General features: G+C 38.8%; 1 protein-coding gene across 2 annotated transcripts in view; it reads right to left on the bottom strand.

Annotated features, from left to right (window-relative positions):
* Positions 1-27,137, bottom strand: part of SYTL5 (synaptotagmin like 5) — a 175,727-nt gene that overhangs the window by 25,580 nt on the left and 123,010 nt on the right. Inside the window, exons 10-13 of one of the 2 annotated variants that reach the window (XM_036745248.1) lie at positions 22,847-22,912; positions 19,553-19,731; positions 14,269-14,368; positions 12,174-12,335 (exon numbers count right to left, since the gene is read on the bottom strand). In XM_036745248.1, coding sequence (XP_036601143.1) covers positions 12,174-12,335; positions 14,269-14,368; positions 19,553-19,731; positions 22,847-22,912 — 507 coding nt within the window. The remainder of the gene's footprint in view (positions 1-12,173; positions 12,336-14,268; positions 14,369-19,552; positions 19,732-22,846; positions 22,913-27,137) is intronic. The other variant, XM_036745249.1, reaches the window with a different exon arrangement.

Below are 27,137 nucleotides of genomic sequence, written 5' to 3'. Positions count from 1 at the left end.
TTCAGACCTTGTGCGATCAAATTCCTGCTATGAACCAAGATGATAACAGGGATCAGAGGAGACACGTGTATCATCTCCTCATCTTTGAATGTAAGCAGTGTATCCTTTTTTAGTCGTTTATCATTGCTCATTTTTGTCTACCTTCTTACATTTCTCTCCACTCTTGTCTTTGTACTCCAAAGTTTTTTTTGCAGCTCTGATCTTTTCTTCAGGAATGCTTAAATATCCTCTATTTCATAAAAAAATTATTTTTCCATCTTTAACATTATACTCAGTATTTCTGGGTAAGTTATTCTTAGCTATAAGCCCATATCCTTTGCTTCTGGAATATCCTATTCCAAGTTCTCTGCTCCTTTATACTGGTGGCTGCCAAATTGTGTGTGAGCTTGACTGTGACGCTTTGTTACTTGAATTCTTTCTTTCTGGCTGTTTGCAGTATTTTTTTCTGGTTCTTGGCTATGATATTCCAGGGAGTTTTCATTCTGGGGTTTCTTTCAGGAGGTGACCAGTGGATTCTATTTCTAATTTGTACTCTGGTTCTAAGAGATCTGGGCCATTTTATTTTAAGATTTCTTGCAACATGATATTTACATTCTTTTTTTCAGGTAGGGATTTCAGATAGTCTAATCTATTCTTAATTTTTTTTTCTCCTCAATTTGTTTTCCAGATCAGTTCCAGGTCAGTTTTCTGTAAGATACTTTACATTGTCTTCTATTTTTCAGCTTTCTGACTTTGTCTAAACATTTCTTGTCTCATGGAATTATTGACTTTTTTGTTCCACTCAAATTTTTCAGAGAATTTGTTGCTTGGGCAAAGTTTTATACCTCTTATGCCAAGCTGTTAATTCTCTTTCCAATTCTTTCTTCCATAGCTCTCATTTATTTTCCATTTTTCCTTCAAGTCCTCTCATTCATTTAAAAAACATTTTAGGCTTTTCAAAAAAAAAACTTTTGTTTCACTTATTCCAGGAATTCTATTTGAGCTTGCGCCCAAGGTATGTTTTTCTTTGAATCAATTGTAGATATTTTAGAGTCATTCTTTTCTGTGTTTATGTTGAGCATCCTTGTTACTATACTAACTTATTATGATGGGTTCTGAGTGCCCATTGTTCCTGTCAGCTTCCTAACTTCAGATCTGACGTTAGGGCTAAGCTCTATGAAACCTCTGGAGGGAAAGTATGAGCTCGTCCTGTTGCTGCATTCTTGGGATCTTGAGTTTTGTGCTATTCCAGGAACTAGGGACAGGTCAGGGACCTCCAAGCTTTTAGTGCTGCCATCATGGTGTGATGCAGGGCAAAGTCTGATTGCTGCCTCCCTGGTTTCTGCAAGTTCCTGACCTGGATTTAGGTCTGAGCAAGGGTAGAGTTGGCTCAGAGTGGAAGAATTGTAGATTCTCCTTTGGTCTGGGATTCCCACCTAGTTATTCCTCTGCAGGCTGGGCTAGACATTGGAGGTAAGACCATACTTTGTGTTTGAGGTCTGAACCATACCATGGTGGCTGCTGTTGCTGCTAGTTTCTTAACTTCCTCCTTTCTCTGTACACAGATCAGGGTCCCCCAACCTGGGGACACCATTGCCATTCCCAGGTCCCCCATCCCTCCATCATGGCTCTGTACTCTGGGACTAAGTAGTGGGTTGTTAACAAGGCTGCCAGTTGATACCTGTCCCCATTGCAGTGCCTCAGTGGTGGGGTCTAAGAAACCCCTCTTACGTAGTGTTCAGCCTCTACCTGAGGACTGGAGAGCTCCATGCACAGCGTGCTCCTGACTCAGCCCTATCTCCAGTGTCTACAGACCTCCCTGTCTGTCTCCCTATTCTAAGCTGAGCCTGATGAAGGACTCACCGTAATTTTTCTGGATTTCTCCACCAGGATTTGGGTCTTGTGCATTTCTAGAACTGTTACAAGGAGATTATGGAGAGGGCTCATTGTATTTCTTCCTATCACTCCAATATTTTGGTTCTGCATCTCGCTCTGTACCTCTTCTTATGATGCCCTCCTTCCTTTCTCAATTACTTCAGTGTCTGGCTCACAGAATCCTCTTCTCTACTCTGATTTCTGCCATCATCTTTGGTAACTTTAACATTCATGCTGATGGCCATTCTAAGATCCTTAGCCCTCGACACACAGTTTTCAACATCCTTGGATCCAGTGACTCCCAACTTCATGGTTTTTTAAGCCACCCACATGCACAATCAATTTATTTTAATAAACATTCACTAAGTATCCACTATGTGTGAGACCCTGTGCTAAGCACTGAAGGTACAAAGGCAAAAAAAATTAGCAAGTCACAGCCTTTAGGACTTTACTTTCCATGGGGCAATTATAACAACTTGGATTTCATCATCACTTGGAGTGGCTATACTCAAATCCTCTTTCTGGCTGCAACCTCTTTACCTTCCACTTTGCTGAGGAAGACAGCATATTACGGTGAAAAGAGTGTTGGATTTGGATTCAGGAGACCTGAGTTCAAATATGTACTCTGGCACCAGTACCACCTGTGTGACTCTGGATGAGCCATTTAACCCCTTTGGGCCTCAGTTTCCTCAAATGTGAAATAAGGGGGTTGTTTTAAATGACCTCAAAGTTTCTTCCCACCTCTAAATCTCAGATACTATGATCCTTCCTTCCTACCAGACTTGTTCTTTCTCCTCCCTGGGATCTCTACTCCCTTAAACATCCCTAATCTCTCAGTCTACTACCATGGTTCTGTGTTTATTTGATTCCCTATCCAGTCTGAAACCATTAAGCATTTCAAAGATGTACTGGCTATTGTCCTAGGATCCTCAAATCTCTTTGAATTCTTACCCTCCTACACTCCTTTCCTCTTGCTTTTTCAAAAGAAGCATCCCTCTTCTTTGGTAAGGTTAACTACTCTGATACTAATAGCTGGCATTTATGTAGTACCTTAAGACATGCAAAGTGATTTACAGATATTATTTCACAAGAATATGATCTTCACAACAACCCAAGGAGCTAGGTGCTATTATCATCCCCATTTTACAAATGAGGAAACTAAGTGAATTGCTCAAACAGCTAGTAAGTGTCAGAAGCTGGATTAGAACTTCTGACTTCAGGTTCAGCACTCTATGCACTGTGTCACCTACCTGCCGAGGTGTTGCCTAACTGTGCCAATTTATGTTCTTGATTCCATCCCTTTTCACTTCCTAGAGATCTTGTTTCATCTATCTTTCCTCCTTTTTTTGCATGTTCAGTCTCTCTTTTTTCACTGTCTCCTTCCCCTCTGCCTTCAAATATAAATCATTTCATTGTCTACTAACCTCTTTCTTCTCTATCCATCTTTTAGCAGATGACTTCCTTGAGAGAATAATCTTACTGTTTTTTTTTCTCAAAAGTTACTCACTCTTTAACTCTTTGGAAACTCTCTTATTCACTATCACTACTTAATCACTCCCTAAAGATGTTTTCTTTCAGGTCATGGGTGGCCTCCACCCCTCACCAATGGAACAACCTCATGACTTTTTCTTGGTTCTTATCTTACTGAACCTCAGTGCAGGATGTAACACCACTGACCAACCCTCCTTCTTGAAGCTATTGTGGAATAAAAATTAATACTAAACCTGACTCCTACTTGATTGATTTTACAATGTAATTAATGTTATGCTGGATTGGTTTTTATAATTGGTATTATTTGCCTGAACTTACCTGGGTCAGAAATGCTGTCTTTCCTAGTCTAAGTGTGTTTAAAGGTGTAGTTGAAAGGGAATGTTATTATTACTTACATAGCTAGCCCCTGGGACATTTGCTTGCTGTCTTTAAGCCTCAACCCCTCAAAAGAGAAACCTTGCCTATCCTAGTGCAAGTAAGGGTGGTTTGCTCTCCCTCAAGGGGACTAACTGGGTGGTTCTGATTTCCTAGCCAAGATTACAAGAGAAAGATGAATACCATAAAATAATCAATCTTCCTTAATCATCAGAGAAGCACATGATCAGCCACACCCAGATGCCAACCGACTTTCCCCAGTAGAGTAAATTCTAATGTTCCCCAACTACCCAGACCCACTCCTTTCCTGCAATAAAAGAAGTCACTCATCCTTCACTGGCTTTACTGAGGTAGCCAGTCTGACCCTCTTTATTAATAGTGATATGCATCATTGTTAATAAATTGATTATGCTGAGAGAATGTATCTCAGTTTACCTTTACTGCATTGCTTGCCACACTATTTGTTCCTCCCTTGGATTCCATGACATTGCCCTTTCCTGGTTCTCCTCCTAACTCTCAGACCATTTCACTTCTATAACTTTAAATGTAGTTCTTCAACAAGGCACTATCCTGGACTCTCCTTTTCTTTTCTCTCCTCCTGGGTTATTTCATCTATTTCCATAGTTTCCACTCTTACCTCTATGGGGACATCTTTCCTTATTTGTAAAAAATACAAGTAGGTTGGACTAGATGGTTTCTAAGGTCCCTTAGAAGTTCTAGATCTAGGCATGAAAACAGCATCTTACTGGAGCTCTCTCACAAGTTGTGTCACATTCCTATAAAAAAAGTGAATTTGAGCAGATTTGAGAGAGTTAGAAACCGCAAGCAGTCTGAGTGGGGCAAATTTCCAAGCCAGTCTGAAAGGCTGAAGGAACGAATCTGTAGGCTTGGAGAGCCCTCGGTGTGTGGAGCTGCTCCAGACAGCACTAAAGCAGAAGTGGCCGGCAGGAAAACCCATGTGGGAGACAGGCTGGGAGAAAGCTGGGTGCCCGAAACTGGTGGAGATCCCCAGGCCTCCCAACACAGGATGGCAGTCTATGGAAGCAATGAGAGGCAGTGCAATGCCACCGGCTGGGAGACATCAACTCCTGAGGCTTGCAGCCCAAAGGTATGAAACGCCGGCTTCTTGAACTTCTGGGAGACATAATGGCCAGGTAAGCAGCTCTAATCCCTCCCCATCTCACCCAGAGAATTCCTCGGAAAGAAAGAACGCTGGAATAGAGGAGATAGAAATGGGGCTTCAGTGGCCAAGTAGTAGAAGTTCATTAGTCCCAGAGGGGCAGAGCCGGCAGGCGTCAACACCAGGACCCCAGACATACTCTTGCTCCCCGACGGGAAGTGCCAGACACCAGCTCAAACAACAAAGAGCTGAGGCCATTGCTGAAGAGCAATAGTTCTGGAGAGCAACCCTAGGGAAAGAGACATCAGGCAGCCAGACCCATCCCCCACACCTCAGGAAACTGAAGGCTATAATTCACAAAGCCAACAGCTAGACTCACAATCCCCAGAATAAGAAAGCTGGGACATAGAGCCCTGAGCCCCAAAAGCATAAATTTATTGTAAAGCCAGGAAAAGGCTAACCAACATGAAGAAGGACACACACACACACACACACACACACACACACACACACACACACACACAAAACCGAGGACCATTGATTCTTTTTATGGAGACAGGCATGATCAAAATACCAATTTTGAAGAGGATAGCAATGACACTATACCCACATCTGATACCTCAAAAGGTAATGTGAACTGGTCTCAAGCCTCAAAAGCATTACTGGAAGAGCTAAAGGAGGATTTTAAAAACAAAATTAGGGAGGTAAAAGAAAAACTGGAAAAAATGGAAAAAAATCCACTTATGAAATCAAGTCCCTAAAGAACAAGATTTGTGAAATGGCTATGGATATTCAGAATCTAAATAGAGAAAATGACACCCTGAGAGGTAAAATCAACCAACTGGAAAAGGAGACTCAAAAACAAAATGAAGACACTAACTCATTAAAAATTAGTTGAGCAAGTGGAAGCTAATGAATCTATGAGGCACCAAGAAGTAGTAAAACAAAATGTAAAGAATGAAAAAATAGAAAAAAATGTGAAATATCTGATAGGTAAAACAACTGACCTGGAAAACAGATCTAGGAGAGACAATTTAAGAGTTATTGGTCTACCAGAAATCGACGATGAAAAAAAGAGCCTTGACAGTATCTTCGAAGAAATTATCAAAGACAACTGCCCAGAGGTCCTAGAACCAGAGGGCAAAATAGTCATTGAAAGAATTCACCAATCACCCCCTGAAAGAGATCCCAAATTGAAAACACCAAGAAATATTATAGCCAAATTTCAGAATTACAAAGTCAAGGAGAAAATACTGCAAACAGCCAAAAAGAAACAATTCAAATATTGTGGAACTACAGTCAGGATCACACAGGATCTGTCAGTTTCTACATTAAAAGAGAGGAGAAATTGGAATATGATGTTCTGAAGGGCAAAGGAGCTGGGACTACAACCAAGGATCTACTACCCAGAAAAACTAAGCATAATTTTTCAGGCAAGGAGATTGACATTCAATGAAATAATGGAATTCCAGACCTTCCTGATGAAAAGGCCAGAACTCAATGGAAAATTTGATCTTCAAATACAAAACTCAAGAGAGACATAAAAAGGCAAACAGGGGGAAAATCCCCCACAAACCCTATTAACCAATAAGGGCAAATTATTTGCATCTTTATATAGGATTATATCATCTTATGTATGTTTTATATATATATATATATATATATATATATATATATATATATATATGCACTAGGATATATATGTCAATCTTGAGAACAGTACAGCTATTATGACAATTGAAAGGGATACACATAGATTGTGAATACCTGTATAAAATAACTGATACAAGGATAAAAAAAACATAATTAAGAGATGTAAAGGGAGGGCTATGAGAGAAGAGGTAAGGAGGGAGTAGAAAAGAGTCAATTACACCAAATGAAGAGGCACAAAAACACAGTTTTAGTGGAGGGAGGGAGAAGAGCAGTATTTGAGCTTTACTGTCATCTGATCTGGTTCAAGAAGGGAATAGCATACCCTGATAAGTATAAAAATCTAATTTGTCCTACAGGGAGTAGGAGGGTAAAGGGAGAAAAAAGAGAGGGGGGTCAGAAGGGAGGGGAGAAGTAGCAAATGGGAAATGGTAAGATAAGGGAGGGGAATAAAGAGAGAAGGTAAACTGAGGAAGGCAGCGGTCAAAAGCAAAACTTTGTTGAGGAAGGGAAGGGGAAAGGGAGAAATAAAAGCATAAACAGGGGGAAACAGGATGGAGAAAAAGGCACAGATAGAAAACATAACTGTTAATGTGAATGGGATGAACTCTCCCATAAAACGGAAGCAGGTAGCAGAATGGATTAAAAACCATAATCCTACAATATGCTGTTTACAAGAAACACATTTGAAACAGGGGGATAAACACAGGGTAAAGGTAAAAGGCTTGAGTAAAATATATTGTGCCTCAGCTAAAGTAGAAAAAGCAGGTGTAGCAATCCTAATCTCAGACAAAGCAAAAGTAAAGATAGATTTAATTAAAAGAGATAAGGAAGGACATTACATCCTGCTAAAAGGCACCATAAACAATGAAGCAATATCATTGTTTAACATATATGCACCAAGTGGCATGGCATACAAATTCTTAGAGGAGAGGTTAAGGGAGTTACAGGAAGAAATAGACAGCAAAACTATAATATTGGGAGACCTCAACCTCCTCCTTTCTGAACTTGATAAATCTAACCACAAAATAAACAGGAAAGAAGTTAAGCAGGTAAACAGAATTTTAGAACTGGCAGAAATGATAGACCTCTGGAGAAAACTGAATGGGGATAAAAAGGAATATACTTTCTTCTTAGCGGTACATGGCACATACTCAAAAACTGATCAAATACTAGGGCATAAAAACCTCACAACCCAGTGCAGAAAGGCAGAAGTAGTCAAAGCATACTTTTCAGATCATGATGCAATAAGAATTATTTGTAACAAAGAACCATGGAAAAATAAGCTAAAAATTAATTGGAAACTAAATAATCTAATTCTAAAGTATGAGTGGGCCAAAGAACGAATCATAGAAACAATTAATAACTTCATTCAAGAGAATGGCAATAATGAGACAACATACCAAAACTTATGGGATGCAGCAAAAACAATTCTTAGGGGAAGTTTTATATCTCTAAATGCTTACATGAATAAAATAGGGAAAAAGGAGATCAATGATTTGGGCATACAGCTGAAAAAGCTAGAAAAAGAGCAAATTGAAAATCTCCAATTAAATACCAAATTAGAAATACTGAAAATCAAAGGAGAGATTAATAAAATTGAAACCAAGAAAACTGTTGAATTAATAAATAAAACAAAGAGCTGGTTTTATGAAAAAATCAATAAAATTGATAAACCTTTGGTCAATTTGATTAAAAAAAAGAAAGAAGAAAATCAAATTACCAGTATGTAAAATGGAAAGGGTGAGTTCATCTCTAATGAAGAGGAAATCAAAACAATAATAAGAATTTATTTTGCCCAATTGTATGCCCATAAATTTGACAACCCTAGAGATATGTATGAGTATCTACAAAAACATAAATTGCCCAGGTTAACAGAAAAGAAAGTAAAATTTCTAAATAACCCCATCTCAGAAAATGAAATTGAGCAAGCCATCAATGAACTCCCTAGGAAAAATCTCCAGGGAGAGATGGTTTTACATGTGAATTCTATCAAACATTTAAAGAACAATTAATTCCTATACATTGTAGACTATTGGGGAAAATATGTGAAGAAGGAATCCTACCAAATCCTTTTTATGACACAAATATATTACTAATACCCAAACCAGGTAGACTCAAAACAGAGAAAGAAAATTATAGACCAATTTCCCTAATGAATATTGATGCAAAAATTTTAAATAAAATATTAGCAAAAAGATTACAGCAACTTATCATGAGAAGGTAGGATTTATTCCAGGAATGCAAGGCTGGTTCAATATTAGGAAAACTATTAGCATAATTGACCATATCAACAACAAAACTAGCAGAAACCATATGATCATCTCAATAGATGCAGAAAAAGTCTTTGACAAAATACAAGACCCATTCCTATTAAAAACACTAGAAAGCATAGGAATAAATGGAGCCTTCCTTAAAATTATAAATAGCATCTACCTAAAACCATCAACAAGCATTATTTGTAATGGGGAAAAGCTAGATGCATTCCCAATAAGATCAGGGGTGAAACAAGGATGCCCATTATCACCCCTACTATTCAATTTGGTACTAATTTCTAGTTAGCTATAGCAATAAGAGAAGAAAAAGAAATTGAAGGAATTAGAATAGGCAAAGAAGAAGCTAAATTATCACTTTTTGCAGATGATATGATGATTTACTTAGAGAATCCTAGAGAATCAAGTAAAAAACTACTTGAAATAATAAACAACTTTAGCAAAGTTGCAGGATATAAAATAAACCCACATAAATCCTTGGCATTCCTGTACATTACTAACAAAGCCCAACAGCAAGAGATAGAAAGAGAGATTCCATTCAAAGTTACTGTAGATACTATAAAATATTTGGGAGTCTATCTGCCAAGACAAACCCAGGGACTATATGAACATAATTATGAAACACTTTTCACGTGAGTAAATTCAGATCTAAATAAATGGAAAAATATCAGTTGCTCATGGTTAGGCCAAGCTAATATAATAAAAATGACAATTTAACCTAAATTAGTCTATCTATTCAGTGCCATACCAATTGAACTACCAAAAAATTATTTTACAGAGCCGGACAAAATTCATCTGGAAGAACAAGAGGTCTAGAATATCTAGGGTATTAATGACAAGAAATGCTAGAGAAGGTGGCCTAGCCATACCAGATATTAAACTGTACTATAGAGCAGCAGTCATCAAAACTACCTGGTACTGGCTAAGAAACAGAGTTGTGGATCAGTAGAATAGGATTTGTACACAAGATGGAGAAGTCAACGACTATAGGAATCTACTCTTTGATAAACCCAAAGAGGCCAGCTTTTGGGCTAAGAATTCACTATAACACAAAAACTGCTGGAAAATTGGAAAATGGTAGGGCAGAAACTGGGCATAGACCAATATCTTACACCATATACCAAAATAAAGTCAAAATGGGTTCATGAGTTAGGAATAAAGGCTGATACTATTAAGTAATTTGGGAGAGCAAGGAATAGTTTACCTATCAGATTTATGGAAAAGAAAAGAATTCACAACCCAACAAGAGATAGAGAGCATTACAAAATGCAAAATGGATAATTTTGATTATGTTAAATTGAAATGTTTTTGTACAAAAAAGCCAATACAACAAAGATTAGGAGGGAAGCAGAAAATTGGGAGAAAATCTTTACAACTAGTATCACTGATAAAGGCCTCATTTCTAAAATATACAGGGAACTGAGCCAAATATATAGGAATACAAGTCATTCCCCAATTGAGAAATGGTCAAAGAATATGAACAGACAGTTTTCAGAGGAAGAAATTAAAGATATCTATAGGCATATGAAAAAATGTTCTAAATCACTACTGATTAGAGAAATGCAAATCAAAACAACTCTTAGATACCACATCTCTCCTGTCAGATTGGCTAAAATAACAAAACAGGAAAATGATAAATGCTGGAGAGGATGTGGGGAAATTGGAACATTGTTACATTGCTAGTGGAGTTGTCAACTGATCGAGCCATTCTGGAGAGCAATTTGGAACTATGCCCAAAGGGCTATAAAAATGTTCATACCCTTTGACCCAGCAATACCACTTCTAGGGTTGTATCCCAAAGAGATCACACAAGTGGGAAAAGGACCCATATGTACAAAGGACCCATTTATAGTGGCTCTTTTTGTGGTAGCTAAGAATTGGAAATCAAAGGGATGCCCATCAATTGGGGAATGGCTGAGCAAGCTGTGGTATATGAAGGTAATAGAATACTATTGTGCTATAAGAAATGGGGATGATACGGACTTCATAACAACCTGGAAAAACCTACACGACATAATGGTGAGTGAGCAGAGCAGAGCCAGGAGAACATTGTACACAACCACAGATATATGGATTCTGTGAGGACTAACCCTGATAGACTTTGCTGGTCTCAGCAACACAAGGTACAAAGACAACTCGAAAGGACTCACGGTGGAGAATGCTATCTACATCCAGAGAAAGAACTATGAAGTATGAATGCAGATTGAGGCGCACTTCATGCTAGCCTTCCCCCCCCCCCCCTTTTTTTCTTTTTTCTCTCTTTTGTTTTTTTTTTTCTGGGTTGTTTTTTTTTGTCCTGTTTCTTCTTTCTCATGATTCATGCCATTGGTCATAATTCTTCTGCATAACTTGACTAGTATGTAAATTAATTCAATGCGAAGTTATACATGGAAGTTACATGGAATTCCATGCCGTCTTGGGGAGGGAGGGAAGAAAATCTGGAACTCAAAATTATGTAGAACCAAGTCTTGTAAACTAAAAATAAAAAATAAATAAATTTAAAAAAAAATCTATGCTAAAAAAAAGTTCTAGATCTAGATCTATGATTCCAAAATCTCTATTTCTAGCCCTAACTCTTTCTCTCTTTCTTTTTGCTTAAAGGCAGGTTTTGGCCAAATGTTACTTCCTAGCAATTAGAAATAATTCAAAGTGAAATGAGCTGCCTCAGAGGGTTGACATCTCCCAAAGTCTTCAAGTGGAAGCCAGATGACCATTTGTTGGGATGTTGATAGAGGGCATATTTTCGGAGATATGGGTTAGATATGAGGTCCCCTCTAACTTTGATTTTATAACCTCCAATTTTATAACTTTCAATGAACAAGAAACCCACTATCTTACAAGAAGTTCATCTCTAATTGTTAAGAAAATTCTTTCCTACATGGATCCAAACTCTACTTCCCTATGCAATCTCCCCATTATTCGAGTTATGGAGCAATAACAAAGTAAAATACCTTGCCCACATGATGATAACCCTTCAATGATTTTAAGACAGCTCTCATGCCCCAACCCCCTATTTTCTCTTCTCCAGGCCTCATATCTCTGGTTCCTTTAATTGTGCCCCACCCACAACCTCTGATATAATATGAGACTTTATAATTTTTTCTGCTCTTTCCCAAATGGACCCCAGTTTATCAGTGATCCTTTTAAAATGGCCCACAGTGAGGGGCAGCTAGGTGGTGCAGTGAGTAGAGCACCAGTCCCGGAGTCAGGAGGACCTGAGTTCAAATCCAGCCTCAGACACTTGACACATGTACTAGCTGTGTGACCTTGGGCAAGTCACTTAACCCCAATTGCCTTGCCAAAAAACAAACAAACAAAAAATGGCCCACAGTGGGCCCATGGCATCAATTTAATTAATAATTCAGCATTCAGTGCCTCATTGTAGGACTAGCCCAGGTAGTCCGGCTTACCTTCGGCTGGAGCACAAACCACTCATCACTTGGATTTTCAAAGTTCCATGAATCAAAAGGAATTTCCACTTCTCCAAGGAAGCTGTTCCGCCCAAATCGGTCATAATGCCAGACAGAGAGCTGAAGGGTTCTTGTTTCCAGTTGAGAGTGGCTAATGGTGTACTACAATATAACAGAAACAAATATAATCCTTAATGAAGGTCTTTCTCAATTGTTAAGAATAGATTGAGATTCAGTTCACACACTCCTTTATTGGACCATTTCCATCAGCAACAGAAATACCTAACAGGAAAGAACTCATTATCTTTGTTATCCTCCAACCACTGAAGGAAAAAAAATTCATATATTCTTTTTGTGCTGTTCCTAGCACAGAGGAAAACATATGTGTCTATATACATATATACATATGTATACACATGTATGTGTGTATATTATATATGTGTGTATATATGTATATGTGTATATTATATACGTCTGTATATATGTATATATACATGAATATATTTACACACATACATATATGTTTATATACATATGCATATGTGTGTGCATATACATACTATACATGAATTCTTTTTGAAAAGAATTCATTTCAAGTAGGGTTTATAGGAGGCAGAAAGTTGAACTTTTTGTAATTGCATAATTTTTGTCTATTTTTCAGTAGCCTGTGTTTATTCCTTTGACAGATTATTTTTAAAGGTTAGCTTTAAAACAAAAATTTTTTCTTTTGCAGCACTTCTTTTACACCTAAAAGAATAGGATTTTTTTTAACTGGAAAGGACTTTGCAGTTCTTCTATTCCAACTTGTTCCTTTTTAGCAGAGGCAGAACCTCAGACCTGGAGGAGTTTAGTGAAATGCTCCATCGAGGTCTGTACAGTCGGTCAGCACCAGAGCCCAGATTCAAACACTGGTTCTCTATTGTTTAGTTTTTGGCTCTTGGCACCGTACCATAGTGACCTCTAAATAGATTCTAAAGAATTATAAGGTACTCTATTAATATATTTATAAGCATGGCAGCATGCGTGGTGACAGAGTACTTGATTCAAAGTCAGAAAGACCAGGGTTCAAATTCTACTTTGGCATCCTTACTAGCTGCAAAATCCTGGCACTTAACTTCTCTCATCTGTGAAATGAGGAGGTTGGGCTCAGTGGCCTCTAGGGTCCCTTCCAGTTTTAAATCTGTGATGCTATGAGATCTAGAAAATAGCCTACAAAGATATAATCAGCCTTCAGGACTTCAGCCTCCTAAGACAGACTCTTCCTGGGAATTCTACCTTTTTTTTTTCCTCACAGGACTCATTTTACTCTCCAGGTATTTGACTTATTCTTGTTATGGTTGGAGAGGCCCATTGTTGGGGATGAATCATATTCCTCTTATGTACTTTTCATATTATAATTTCTACTATGTTTATCTACGTATTTGACCTTATCCTTACTATCTCATAAGCTCTTTGAGGGCATAAACTGGGTCTTAAATATCTTAGTGTCCATCTCCCCAGGAAGATAGCAATTTCCTTCTTTCTGTAGAAAAGAGAGAGAGGCATGCTTCTTTTCCCAGTTTACTTCCCCTAGAACTTTCATATCCATCTATAAATCTTCATTTATTGCATTGTTCCCTATCCATCTTACTAAATTTAGCTCTATACTTAAATCTTGTGAATAGTGAATAATCACACTGTCCAAGTACCATAATCACCTTGTACAGGATGAGACATCAAGTCCATCGCAAAACTATGCCTAGACCTAGAAAACTACTGTACCAATTCCTTGACAAAGACCCAGGAACCTATTATGCCCCCAAGAATAATAATTCTCATTGCAACAGAAATTTGTTGGGTTGCCATTACTTAAAATTCAACTGCAAAGTCAACAGTAGCAAAATCATGAGAAGAGTAAAAGTGACTTTAATTTGGGATTTCCAAATACCTTTGGAATGTCCTTAGTGACAGGATAAATTCAAATGCATCAAAATCTACTATTCTGTCAGATAAAAAAAATTTTTCTAATACAAACTTTCAGCCATTTACAGACAATATGCCGTTGTAAACTAACTCAGGAACTTGTCATGGATTATTAATTTGAAAGAACTCTCACCTTTAGAATTTCATTGAATTCTGGATTAGTGCCTGTTCTGATTTTGGTCTTGCGTTTACTGTTTCGAGATTTGTCAGGAAGAAGGTATGACTTCACATAGCTGTAGATGATAAAAATGAAGCTGGTGACTGTAAATATCAAAAAATTCTCTCGCCACTCCAATCCATCCTTCATTCAGCCTCTAAAGTGATTTTCCTCAAGGGAAGGTCTGACTATGTCACCCCCTTATTCAAGTAACTCCAGTGGTTCCCTATTGCCTCCAGGATAAAATACAAAATCCTCTCTTTACCATTTAAAACCTTTATAACTTAGCTTCCCCTACCTTTCCAGTCTTCTTACACTTTATTTCCTGCCATGTGCTATTTCACCCAGTGACATTGGCATCCTTGCTGTTCCATGAACAAGACATCCTATCTCTAAGTTCCAAGTATTTTCTCTAGCTGACCTCCATGTCTAGAATGCTCTCTCTTCTCATTTCTACCTTCTGGCTCCCCTAGCTTCCTGTAAGTCCCTATTAAAATCCCACCTTTTACAGGAAGCCTTTTCTAACCTCTCTTAAATCTAGTGCCTTCCCTCTCTTGATTATTTTCCTATTTATAATTTGTTTGTACAGAATTGTTTGTTTGTTGTTTTCCCCATTAGACTGTAAATTCCTTGAGGGCAGGAACTGACTTTTGTCTCCTTATATCCCCAGCTCTTAGCATAGTGCCTAGAACGTAGTAGGAACTTAAGAAATGTTTACTGATTGATTGGTTAGTTGAAAATATTCCTTACCAAAAATGTCATCGATTTCTATGAGCAAATGAATGATGAGGGGAGAGAGTAGCATAAGAAGAGAATAAGTCAGGCCAAGATATATAGAATACAGTTTATAATAGACTTCAAAATGTTGTCCTAAGGTCATTTGTGCTCCTACAAAGATTCCTGGTGTGTCATTATATCCCCACACTCTTATTCTGCTTCCAATGGCCTCCTTCTTACCTGCCATAAAATTCTGGTGTTGGGGAATAGAGACGGTGATAATGAGTAGGGCAAGAAGAGACAGAAATCAAGAAATGACAACCTCTGTGAATAACAGCACTTACTTTGATTACGGATCAATAATAATCTTGAGAGATACTTAACAACCCAGAGAGTGATGGAATAGATCAACAGAATGGACTAGGGAGGAAGGTACAAAATACCATATAACTCATGGATTGGCATGTTGGATCCTCCATAACCATATCCAGGCTAGTCTCAAATGTTTATGTTGGTTCTAGAGGGCCCTTGGGATCCAACTAAACTGTACTACTCTCTCTTCTAAATAAATTCCTTACTCTTCATCTACCTAACATTTCTTGAACTGCTCCTCATGCTTGTAATTCTGTCTGATCACCTCCTCCAACCCCTTCCTTATCCCTCACCATCTCTCCCTAGTGACATCTTGGCCAGCTTCTATACTTGCTATTCCAGGAAGTTTATTCTGATGCTCCTAGCCACCTATGTCCTCTCACCTAATATAATGAATTTTTGCTCCTATTATACATATATTGTAATTTCTACCATATTTATTTGAGGAAATGTTTTTAATCTCCCTGAGGGCAGAGACTGTGTTTTCTTTATCTCTATGCCTTCCCAGTGCCTAATATGGTATACTTCATATAGTAGGCATTTAATATTTATTGAATGAATCAAACCAATTTGTTCTTAGAACACACTAATTTCAATAAGCATTTGTGAGGCATCTATTATATACAAGACCTGATGCTAGATGCTACAGTTATAGATGGGAAGGAAATAGTCTCTGTCTGCAAGGGCCTTACATTCTACTATGGGAATATAACACGTACATAGTTAAGTAATCTAAAATTACTTAAATTACTAAAATTAGTAAATACAGTGTGGGGTGGGGAGATGGGAGGTCACTGACAACTTGGAGGGGAAGATCATAGATAGTAATCTCCTCATGGGCAGAGGCTATATTATTTTTGTCTTTGTATCACCCGGACTAGCATAATACCTGGCACAAAGGAGGAGAATAATGAATGCTTATTGTTCAGTAGCCGATACACATTTATTAAGTGCATGCTATATGGCAGGCAGTGTGCTAAGCGCTACAGATACAAAAGAAGGCCAAAAAGACAGTCCTGGATGTTGAGGAACTCACCAACATGTAAACATCAATGTGCAAACAAGTTGTATGCATAATAAACTGGAGATAGACAATAGAGGGAAGGCAGGAAGTGATAAATATAGCGCCTGAGTTAAGTCTTGAAGAGAAAAAGGGATTTCTAGGTGTTGTGTGAGGTAAATAAAATGCAAAGACTTCACAGGGAAGAGATGTATAAATATATATCTATGTCTATACTAAGAAATGTTTAAAAATCAAGAAATAGGGAAGTAAAGAAGAATTCTGAGGCCGTGAGAGTCTGATGGCTCAGCCTCTGGGAAAGTTTACCCTGAAACTTTTTGTTCTTTCTTCTGGTTCTGGTTTAAAGATTTGCTCAGTAAGAACAGGGTCACTGTGACCTGCTTTCCCTTACTGCAAAAATACTGTAGAAGAATGGAGAGGCTCTCCCCCTCCCCTTATCCTATTCTCCTTCTTTAGATTTATAGATGTCACCTCAGTTGTAATCATTAACTAAGGGAATGGGAATATGAGTTTCTGTGCCTCGATTTCCCGGTTCTTTGACTAGCTTTTGTGCTTAGATTGTAAGCCCACCTCCCAGCCAATGGTGAGAAGGGTCAGAGGTGGGTGGGAATTCTCTTGTGTTAGGTATTATTATTGGTGCTTTGCTCCTTGTAAAGCACCTCCTTTGCTGGTTCTGCTCTGTGCCAGCAGAGGACGCCCAATTCTCAGGAACTGAATAAAATTTATTTCTGTTCCCACCCTGAGATGGCTCCTTATTATAAATTTAATTGGTGAGGGTCTTACATCCCACACAGTGTGAAAGGGAGGAGGGAGAGTATCTGAATTATGAGGAACAATCTGGGCCAAAGCAGGGAAATGGGATGCTGACTACACGGATAAGGAGTAGGCCAGTTTGGCTAGAATTCTGAGTATATGGGGGGTGGGGTGGGAGTGGGGCATAGGAAAGATAGGTTGGAAGCAGATTGAGAAGGCCTTTTAATGTGAAACAGGAAAGTTTGCCTTTTCTCCTAGGGGCAATAAGAAGGTGTCACTGAAGCTTCCTGAGCCCTGGGGTGACACGGTAATAATAGCTTTGGGATATGATAGATGACTAGTGGAGACCCTGACAAAAATAGAGGACATCAGAGGAGGGCTGGGTTTGGGAGGAAAGAGAATACGCTCTGTTTTGGACATGTTGAGTTTAATAGAACTATTTGATAGGCAGCTAGGTTGTGTTGTGGATGGCGTGCTGTACCTAGAGCCAGGTACACAAGTTCAAAACCCACCTCAGACATTTACTGACTGTGTGACCCAGGGCAAATCATTTATCCTCGGTCTGCCTTGATGTTGAAACAAAGGAGGAGAGAATTGGAGATGAAAATGAGGAAATCTAAAGTTAAGAATTGAAGTATTCAGGCAAATCAGGACAGTTGGCCTCTATTTTCTTGGCAAAGTATGAGGTGAGGTCCTCTGCCAAGGAAAAGGAGGCATGGAGGCAATGTTGTAGCTTAAGGGGAGAAGAGAAAGTTTCCCAGGCTTGTCGTGAAGAGAATATTTTGTATAAAGTGCTTTGCAAAATGCTATAGAAATATTATTATTTTATAATTATTATGATTATTAAATTCTACCTATTATTAAATGCTAGTTAGCCATTGGAATGCAGGTGGAGATGTCCAGTAGGTGTTGAATAAGTGGGACCTGAGTTGAGAAGACATATGAAGGTTGGATGTGTAGATTTGGGAGTCATTTGCATAGGTAAGTGAAATGCTGAGACCACGAAGAGAATATGTGGATTGGAGAGAGGAGAGATTACCTAGAACAAAGCCCGGGGGTATACCCATGGTAGGGGTGGGGATGGATTTAGTAAAAGAGAACCAGGAAAGAACAAAGTCATGGAAACCCTGGGAAGAGAAAGTATCCAAGAGGAGGAGTTAATAGCAGAATCAAAAGTTGCAGAGAAGTTAAGGAGGTTGAGGACTGAGAAACAGTTATTAGACTTAACAATAAGGAGAGCATTGGTAGCCTTGGAAAAAGGCAGTTTCAGTTGAGTGATGAAGTTGGACTCTAAATTGCATGGGGCTGAATAGTGAGTGGTGGGTGATGAGCAGATACACTGAGTATATGATGGCTTTTTTCTAGGAGTTTGGCTGGGAAGGGAAGAAAAGATATAGGATGATGACTTGAGGGGACGGCACATTCAACTGAAAGGTTTTTTTTAAGAATTGGGGAGATCTGGGCATTTGTACACAATAAGGAAGAAGTCAAATAATGAGAAAGATTGAACTTTAAAGTTTCTAGAGGAGATTGAAGAGGATGGAATTAAGGACACAAATAGAGGGGTTGGTCTGGGTAAGGAGAAGGATCACTTCTTTAACCCTAAGCCTTCACTTGATGTTGAAACAAAGGAGGAGAGAATTGGAGATGAAAATGAGGAAATCTAAAGTTAAGAATTGAAGTGTTTAGGCAGATCAGGACAGTTGGCCTCTATTTTCCTGGCAAAGTATGAGGTGAGGTCCTCTGCCAAGAAAAAGGAGGCATGGAGGCAATGTTAAGGGGAGAAGAGGAAGTTTTGAATATTTTCTTCAGGGACTGTGATAGTCAACCAGGGAGGAAAAAAAGATTGCCATACAGCAGTAAGGGACCAGTTGAAATTAGATCCTTCCCTTTACCATGAAAGATCCTTGACTTCCTAGCCTGGCTTGTTTACTGAATCTGGGATCTGATTACACTTACCCTTTCCTCTGACATGTCTTGGTCCATAACTATATTCCATGACTCATTCTTGGGGTCCTGACAATCTCATAACTGAACTGGGCTCTGGGTCTTGGGCTGATTAAGCTGCCTAGTAATTTTCTTTTTGGTATTCTCCAGAACAGAAATGAAGATTTTTTTTTTATCCCTTGGAGTATGCATGAATGTAGGGTCCCTATTTCACAGAACTGACCCTATTTATAGGTACTGATAATCTACAAGACTGTATCTCCAAAACATTCTGTGTGATGACATCAGCGTAACCAAGGAAGCAGCAGCAGCAGGTATTTAGAAATGTAAGAGAAGAATAGAGTGATATATAACTACAGAATCTAATTTGAAAAGACAGGCATACTCAAATTTCTCCTCTTCACAAAATGAGTTATTTGGACTAGACAAAGGAACATGCTGTCTGCTTACGCATCTGTTCTCTGTTTCTTTTCATCTGCTATGGCTAGATTTCTGCAATTCTTTACAAAAATGTGGAGCCCGCCGGTTTTGTAGCAGTAGCTGATGTGCAGAAGGATTTCGCCGCTGACCTTCACGTTGCCATAGTCCCCTGTTTCACTATAAACACTCATCATGCTGTTAAGGCTGGTCTGGAATAAACAAGATAAAAAGAGAAGTCCAGTGGTGCTCTAATGATCTCTTTGCAGAAACAAATTTTTTTCCTTCCTTAATTCAATTATAATCCCTCTTCATTTCAGTGTGCAGACCAGCCCACGGTAATGGGCAAAAAAGGAGAATCGGCTGCTTGTTTTGCCTTTGTTACTTCGTATCAAAGAAGGAAAAAGCATCTATTCCCATTAGTGTGAGGCAATAAACTTAATTACTATAGGGAGAATAAGTCACTTTTGGATTTAGGGTGTGGGATACCATTCAACTTTTCCACCAACATTTATGTTCACCTGACAACCGGAAAGAGTAAGACACATCCCCAAGTGAGTATCCTACTTTCTTTTCATGATTGGTCTCAGGATCAAGCAATGGAATACTGCCTCTTAGCTGGATATGAGAGGCTAGAGAAACAAAAAGATGGTCTGAGCCTTCTTATGTATGTTCTGTTGGTCTCTACCGGTCCATAGAGACCAAACACCAAACTGCAGCAACCTTCAAAGGGATGGATCCAGAAAACAGCCAGTCACTACGCAACTGCAAATGATTTTTTTTTGCTCAGTAGCCATGTGGCTGATGGTTTCTCCAAGGCCATGGTTTCAAACTTTTTCAGTTCACAGATCATTTCAGAAAGATCAAAGAAATATGGACCATACACCCTGATTCACTGTGAAAAAGTAAAAATAATAATGAACTTCCCTCCAAATAATCCTTCTTTGTACTTTCTCCCCAGAGCCCTTTGGAGAGGAGAAGGAAAAGGAGAGGGAGAGGGAGAAGGGCAGGGAGAGGGAGATTTCCCTGATGTCATGGCCCTCTTTGAAAACAAAGGATAAACACAACCTGTGAGTAGACCAAGCTGCCTGAGAGGGGACCCAGCTAGTTGGATAACTCATCTCATCCTCTCCCTCTCCCTCTCCCTCTCCCTCTCCTTCCCCTCTCCAAAGGAAGGTGTATTTTGATGGCCAAAACCTGCCCACTTAACTTGGGGTTTACTGGCTAGATTTCTTTCTTTGTTCCTTCCTTCCTTCCTTCCTTTCTTCCTTCCTTCCTTCCTTCCTTCCTTCCTTCCTTCCTTCCTTCCTTCCTTCCTTCCTTCCTTCCTTCCTTAAACCCAGTTCAATCTGAAGCTCATAGAAGGAACCATAATAGGTCCCTGCCCAAGCTCCACTTAATGGCTGCATTTTGGGCTCTCCTCTGTTAGAGTGAATGTCCATGGTAACTGTTTCTCTTCAGAACAGCAACCCTGAGGGTCTTATCCTCCCAGCTTGATTTCTTTTTCTTTTTTTTCTAATTAAAGGGGCCAACCCTTGACTCACTTCTTAAAGAGGTCTATTCACTGAATGGGCATTACTTTACTCTAAGTGAGTACATGAAAAGGCCTTAGCCTAAAAGGGCCAGGGTCTCCCACTGCATCCTGGGCCATCTCCAGTCATCCTGGTGAATATCAGGCCACTGGACCCAGATGGCTCTGGAGGAGAAAGTGAGGCTGGTGACCTCGCATAGCCCTCCCTCACTCAAATCAAAGTCAACTGCAAGTCGTGTCATCATTTCCCTGATGTCATGGTCCTTTTCGAAAATGAAGGGCAAACACAACAACCCCAGAGCCCAGTTCCACCAAAATTAACGAGATGGATGACACAGTTTTTGCTGAGACATTAATGAGGCAAAGATTGAACTTTACTAAGCATAATTAAATATTTAGTTCATGCCATAAACTGACAAATATGCTCATGTATGATCAATATGAAAGTATAAGAGACTGACCTAGGAATCATTTGAATCTAGATGGTAAGTGTACAGAGTACTGGATGTGGGAGTAAGCAAGACACGTTTGAATCTTGCTTTAGATTCTTACTAGCTGTGTGTCCATGGGCAAGTCACTCATCCAACCCCTTTTAGCCTTAATTTCCTTATTTGTCAAATAATGATAACAGCATTAACCAAGGCTGTTATGAGGATCAAATGATATATTTAAAGTATTTTGAAAGTGCTTAAAGTGCTATAAAATGTTAGATATTTATCATCGGAGGACTTTGGGCCAAATCACACTTTGAGGAATGCTGCTCCAAAGGGTAGTTTAATGCACTTCAGAATTAGTTCAAGCTTTCCTCAGTCACCAGTACCTGTAAAGGAATATTTTGCCAGTTAGGCAGCAATAGATTGATCAAGTAATTGTTCCGTACAACAAAGGGAGCCTGTATCCTCTTTACGGTAGCTTTTCAATGCTTAGAAGAATGGCAGGCTTTATTCAAAGGATTTTGCAATTGCGTAGTCATTTAGGAACTACATCTCAATCTGGGTACAAGAAGGGGACTCCATGATTATAGGGTCAGGGTTTAAGAGCTGGAAAGGACCATAGAGGTCTTCTTGTCCAATTTAACAGATGAAGAAACTGGGGCAAAGTAAAGGACCAGGTGCTTAGTATGAATGTGAATAGCAGAACACAGATCTCCTAATTTCTGGAGTTCTTTCCACCATTCTATTCTGCCTCTTGGAGTTATACAATACAGGATTACAGACCTTCTGAGATGGAACCAGTTTCAGAGATCATCTACTCTAAAATCTCTGTAAGTAGCATGCGGTTTCCATTTGAAACACTACAGAAATGGTACATTTCTATGTGCTTCCTGAGGCAGTCCATTGTATCCTCTAATTGTGAGCAAGTCATACCAATCATATCCATCTGTAAACAAACAGCCCACCAATTCTGAAGGACTCCAAGGAAATAACTCAATTTAAGAGACCATACCAGCCTCAGCTATATGATAGCATGACTCATCTCAACTAGGCCAAATAGACAAAATTTAAACCTCTTTTGATACTGGTTAATTTAAAGGTAACTCTCTGAATCATTTGTCTGTTGCCTGGTACATAAGTATTCAGTAAAGGGTGATCACTTTAAAATTGACCTTTAATTAAAAAACAAAACAAAACAAAAAACCTCTAGTTAGCTTAGTTAACAAAAAGAAAAATGTTTAAGGGACAGTTTACAGATTCTGCCCTCCTCCCCCACACCACACCCCCCAAATTGTCCTATAAGTGTGTTAGAAATATAGCTGAGAAGGAAGAAAGAAGCAAAAGAAAAGCTAGAGGACTCACAGTATCAGAATCCACATCAGGAACATTTAAGTAGGTCCATTTCTTATCAGAGCCTCCTTGAGAGTTCTTTAAAAGGTTTGTGCAAAAGTCAAGAAAAAGAGGCATTAGAACAATAAAGATAGAGTACAGCAAAGGAAAAATCTTGAGGAAGCACAAGCTGGAAACCTTTATTGAGCAATTGCTGAACTATGGTCATCTTCATAGGATGAATTAATTAATAAATATTTCCTGTTAATTTCTCTACCATGATGAGGGAGAAAATTCTCAGCACTTTCTGGGGCCCATGTATTTCTGCTCAATAAAGGTCTCCTAAAAGAAGTACAAGGATGCTCTGTTTTAAGCAAAGCAGGTATTAGACAGTAGGTAAAACACAGGAAATCACCAAACAGATAAATTGAGAGGGCTGATTACATTACAAAAAAAAATCAAATAAGCCTTCCTTAAATAGTAAGCTCTCCCATTTCCATTTAAAATATGACATAAATGAGCAATTTTCAAGTGACTTAATACGGGTCAACACTGCAAACAGAAGGTCATTTCAATATTCCAAAATTCTTAAGATGCAGTTCTCCATTTTTGAAAAGCCTAACAACAATACAAACACATCTAAAGTTACACTATTAATGATTACTAATAGTCAAATAGTTAAAGCAAATGAAATGTTTTATCAACTTTCTTCTTCTTCAAGGATTAACTAATAGAAACAATTACATGGCTTTTACAGATAATATACCTATCACTGAAATATAATGAGGTAGGGTTATAGGTACAAAGATTACAACTGAAAAATATTTGTTAAGTGAATAATGAATAGACTTTGAAAGTCAACCACATAGCTAAGGAAACACAGATATTCTTGTATTATTAATGACATATGGGAAGAAATGATTATCTTGTTTCTAGAATCATTCATATATTTTAATAAAATATTCTCATTCAAAATTAAGGCAAAGTGTACTCAAGCCATATTCTGGTGCTAATTTAGCCTGTGCTGGCTCTATCCAAAAGTAGAAATGACTAGAACCTACAGAGTAGCTCCACTTTGCAAAGCACTGATCTTTTTTCTTATTTTCATTCATGTATCAGCCTGATAAAACAGGATGGGCTCTATTCAACTCAATTTTTAAAAAGTATAGCGTAAGCCCCTTCTATGTGCAAGGTACTGTATATACAGATAGAAAAAAAATGAAAAAGGCCCTACCCTAAAGGAGCTCATGTTCTGCTTGTACCAAGCTGGAAATAACTTGTACCAAGATAGAGAGATATAAAACATACTCAAAGTAAACACAAAGTAAGATTATTGGACAAACACTGACAAGTGGGGGAATCAGAAGACGCTCCAGGCAGGAAGGGCCATGTGAGTTGAGCCTGGAAGGGAGCTGGGGATTCTGGGAGGTGGCAGCGAGGAGATGGCAGATGGAGGAACAGCAAGAAGGTCAATGGGCCGGAATGCAAGGCTCATGATGTGGATTAACGTAAACTAAGTATGGAAAGATAGATCAGAGTCAGACTGTCAAGGGCTTTAAATGCTAAGACAGAGGAATTTTTATTTTAATCTAGAGAAAATAGGAAGCTACGGAAACTTCTTGAACAGGGGGGTGATGTGGTCGTACCTGTGCTCATCAATTTTCTCGCTGCATGAAGGATGGATTGGAGAGGAGAGAGACTGGAGGCAGAGACTTTCCCTTCACCTCTGTAACTACGAAGATGTGACCTTTTATAGAAAATAATTTGCAAATCTTCCCACCCCCACTTCTACTTGTTCCTTTGTCATATTTTCCTCCAGAAACTTCTCCATACGTAGGCCATTCTCACGTAGATTTTATAGAAGTGAGAGAGTAGGCACGCACATTGCAACAGTCCAGATGAGAGATGCTGAGTGCTTGAGTTAGGGTGGTGTCCGCATGAGTTAAGAGGAGGGGATGGAACATCACAAAAAAGAATTAAATTCAACAAACTTAAAAAGTTGAAATTGACTCTATTCTAACACAGAAAAACATGATTGGGATTGAAATGGGAAGCATGTAAGAGTCACCTGTCTGTGTACAGTCAGACCATGGAATGCATAGATGAAAGGCTAAAATCAAGATAAAATTAGAAAAAAAGATAAAGATGAGAAGACAACATTAGGTGTAATTATAAGAATTTCAATCCAACCTACTTAAGAAACTGTTAACCTGGAAAAATATGAAATTAATTAAGGTAGATTTATTATTTTTAAAAGAAATGTATTGAGTATAAAGCAGTCATCATATCAAAGAGGCCTAAACATCCTCCAAAACACTTCAGTCAAACACTTGCTTTCCTTGTCATGTGAAAAGACAGGGCTCCCAGCCATGGGCAATATTGGTTTAAAGAAGGCGTTCTTAACTTAGGGCCTGTAAACTGATAGACAGACAGACAGACAGATAGATAGACAGACAGACAGATAGATAGATAATTATGTTTCAATATAATTGATGCCCTTTGCAATTCTTGGTATTTTATGTTGTACATTTAAAAACATTCTGAGAAGTGTTCATAGGCTTCACCAGACTACCAAGGAGTCCATGACACAAAAAAGGTTAAGAACCTCTGATTTAGAGTGTAAAATCATTTTTAAAATATTATGGTAGAGAATGATAGATTATGAGCAGGACTGTGCATGTAACAGTAAAAGAAATGGAGGGGGGAAAGGAGCCTGAAGAATCTTTGGAAAGACGCAAGTAAGGCACCTCATCTCAGGAGCAGTGGTGAACTACAGCTGCAGGATGAGGCATATCTTTACAGACACGGTCAATGCTTTGACTTGTTTTGATTAATTGCATTTCTTACTAAAATGCAGGGTTGGGGGAGGATGAATCATTGGGAAGTGACACAGTGTGATCTTTTTTTAAAAAAGAACATCAACAAAATGTTTTTAAAAAGAAAAAAATTCAGAGATCTTAAAACAATCCCAAGCTATCCCCTAAAAACAAACAAAAAAAATCTTTTTCTTTAAATTAGTATTCTCCTTGCAATGTTATATGGCTATTAATCATGGAATATTACTATTTCCAAATAATTGAAATTACAAGTAAACGAATCAGTAAGCCAGTCAATAAATATTTATTAAGCACTTACTGTGTGCCAAGCACAAAAGACAGAAGACTATCCTCGCCCTCACAACCCAAAAGGGCAGACAACATGCAAGCAAACACATTCAAAGCAAGCTATATATAGGACTAATTGGAAATAATTAATAAAGAGAAAGCACTAGAATTAAAGGGGGTTAGAAAAGCTTCCTGTAGAAGAAGGGATTTTAGTCAGAGTTGTAGGAGGTAGAGCATTCCAGGCATGGGGGTTGGGTGGGGGGGTTGGGGGGAGAGACAGCCAAAAAAAATGCCTGGAGCCAAGAGATGAAGAGTCCTGTTTGAAGAACAGCCAGGAGACCAGTGTCCCCGGATCAAAGAAAATTGCCATTGGAAATAAAGTATAAGAAGACTGGAAAGAAAGGAGGGGGCTGAAAGTTATGAAGGTCTTTGAATGTTAAAGTGAGGATTTTTTCTTTCTTATTATAGGTGAGTGGAAGCCACTGGAGTTTATGAGGAGGGTGACATGGTTGGAGCCGTACTTTAGGAAAATCACTTTCGTGGCTGAATGGAGAATGGATTAGAGAGAGAAGAGACTTGAGTCAGGCTGTTGCTGTAGTCTAAGTAGGAGGTGATGAGGGCTGGCCTCAGAGTGGTGGCAATGTCAGAGGGGAGAAGGGGGCTAAGTCACAGCTTGAATATGGGGGAGGGGGGCGAGATAGTAAGATAGTGAAGCGTTGAGGATGACTCTTAGGTTGCCAATGTGAAGGAAAGGGAGGATGGAGTTGCCCTTTATAGTAATGGGGAAGTCAGGAGAGGGGAAAGATAATGAGTTTTGCTTTGGACATGCTGAGTTTAAGAAATTTAGTCGGGGATGTCTAAAAGACATCCAATGTGAGACTGGAGGTCAGCTGGGAGGTTAGGGCAGGATAGGAAGATTTGAGAATCATCTGTATAGAGATGGTAATTAAATCCATGGGAGCTAATGAGATCACCAAGTGAAATAATATAGTGAGAAGAGAGATGATGTTCTACAGTTGAGTCCTATGGTTTGAGGTCATGACCTAGGTGAAGATACAGAAAAGAAGACTGAAAAAGAATAGTCTGAGAGGCAGAAGAACAAGGGTATAGTGGTATCCCAAAAACCTAGAGAGAAGAGAATATAAAGGAGAAGAGGGTGATCCACAATGCCAAAGCCTGCAGAGAGGGCAAGAAGAATGAGGGTTGAAAAAAGACCTTTG

This window comes from Trichosurus vulpecula, chromosome 2 (genome assembly GCF_011100635.1).
Source record: "Trichosurus vulpecula isolate mTriVul1 chromosome 2, mTriVul1.pri, whole genome shotgun sequence".
NCBI classification, from domain to species: domain Eukaryota; kingdom Metazoa; phylum Chordata; class Mammalia; order Diprotodontia; family Phalangeridae; genus Trichosurus; species Trichosurus vulpecula.
This window is presented reverse-complemented; position numbering and strand designations above follow the sequence as displayed.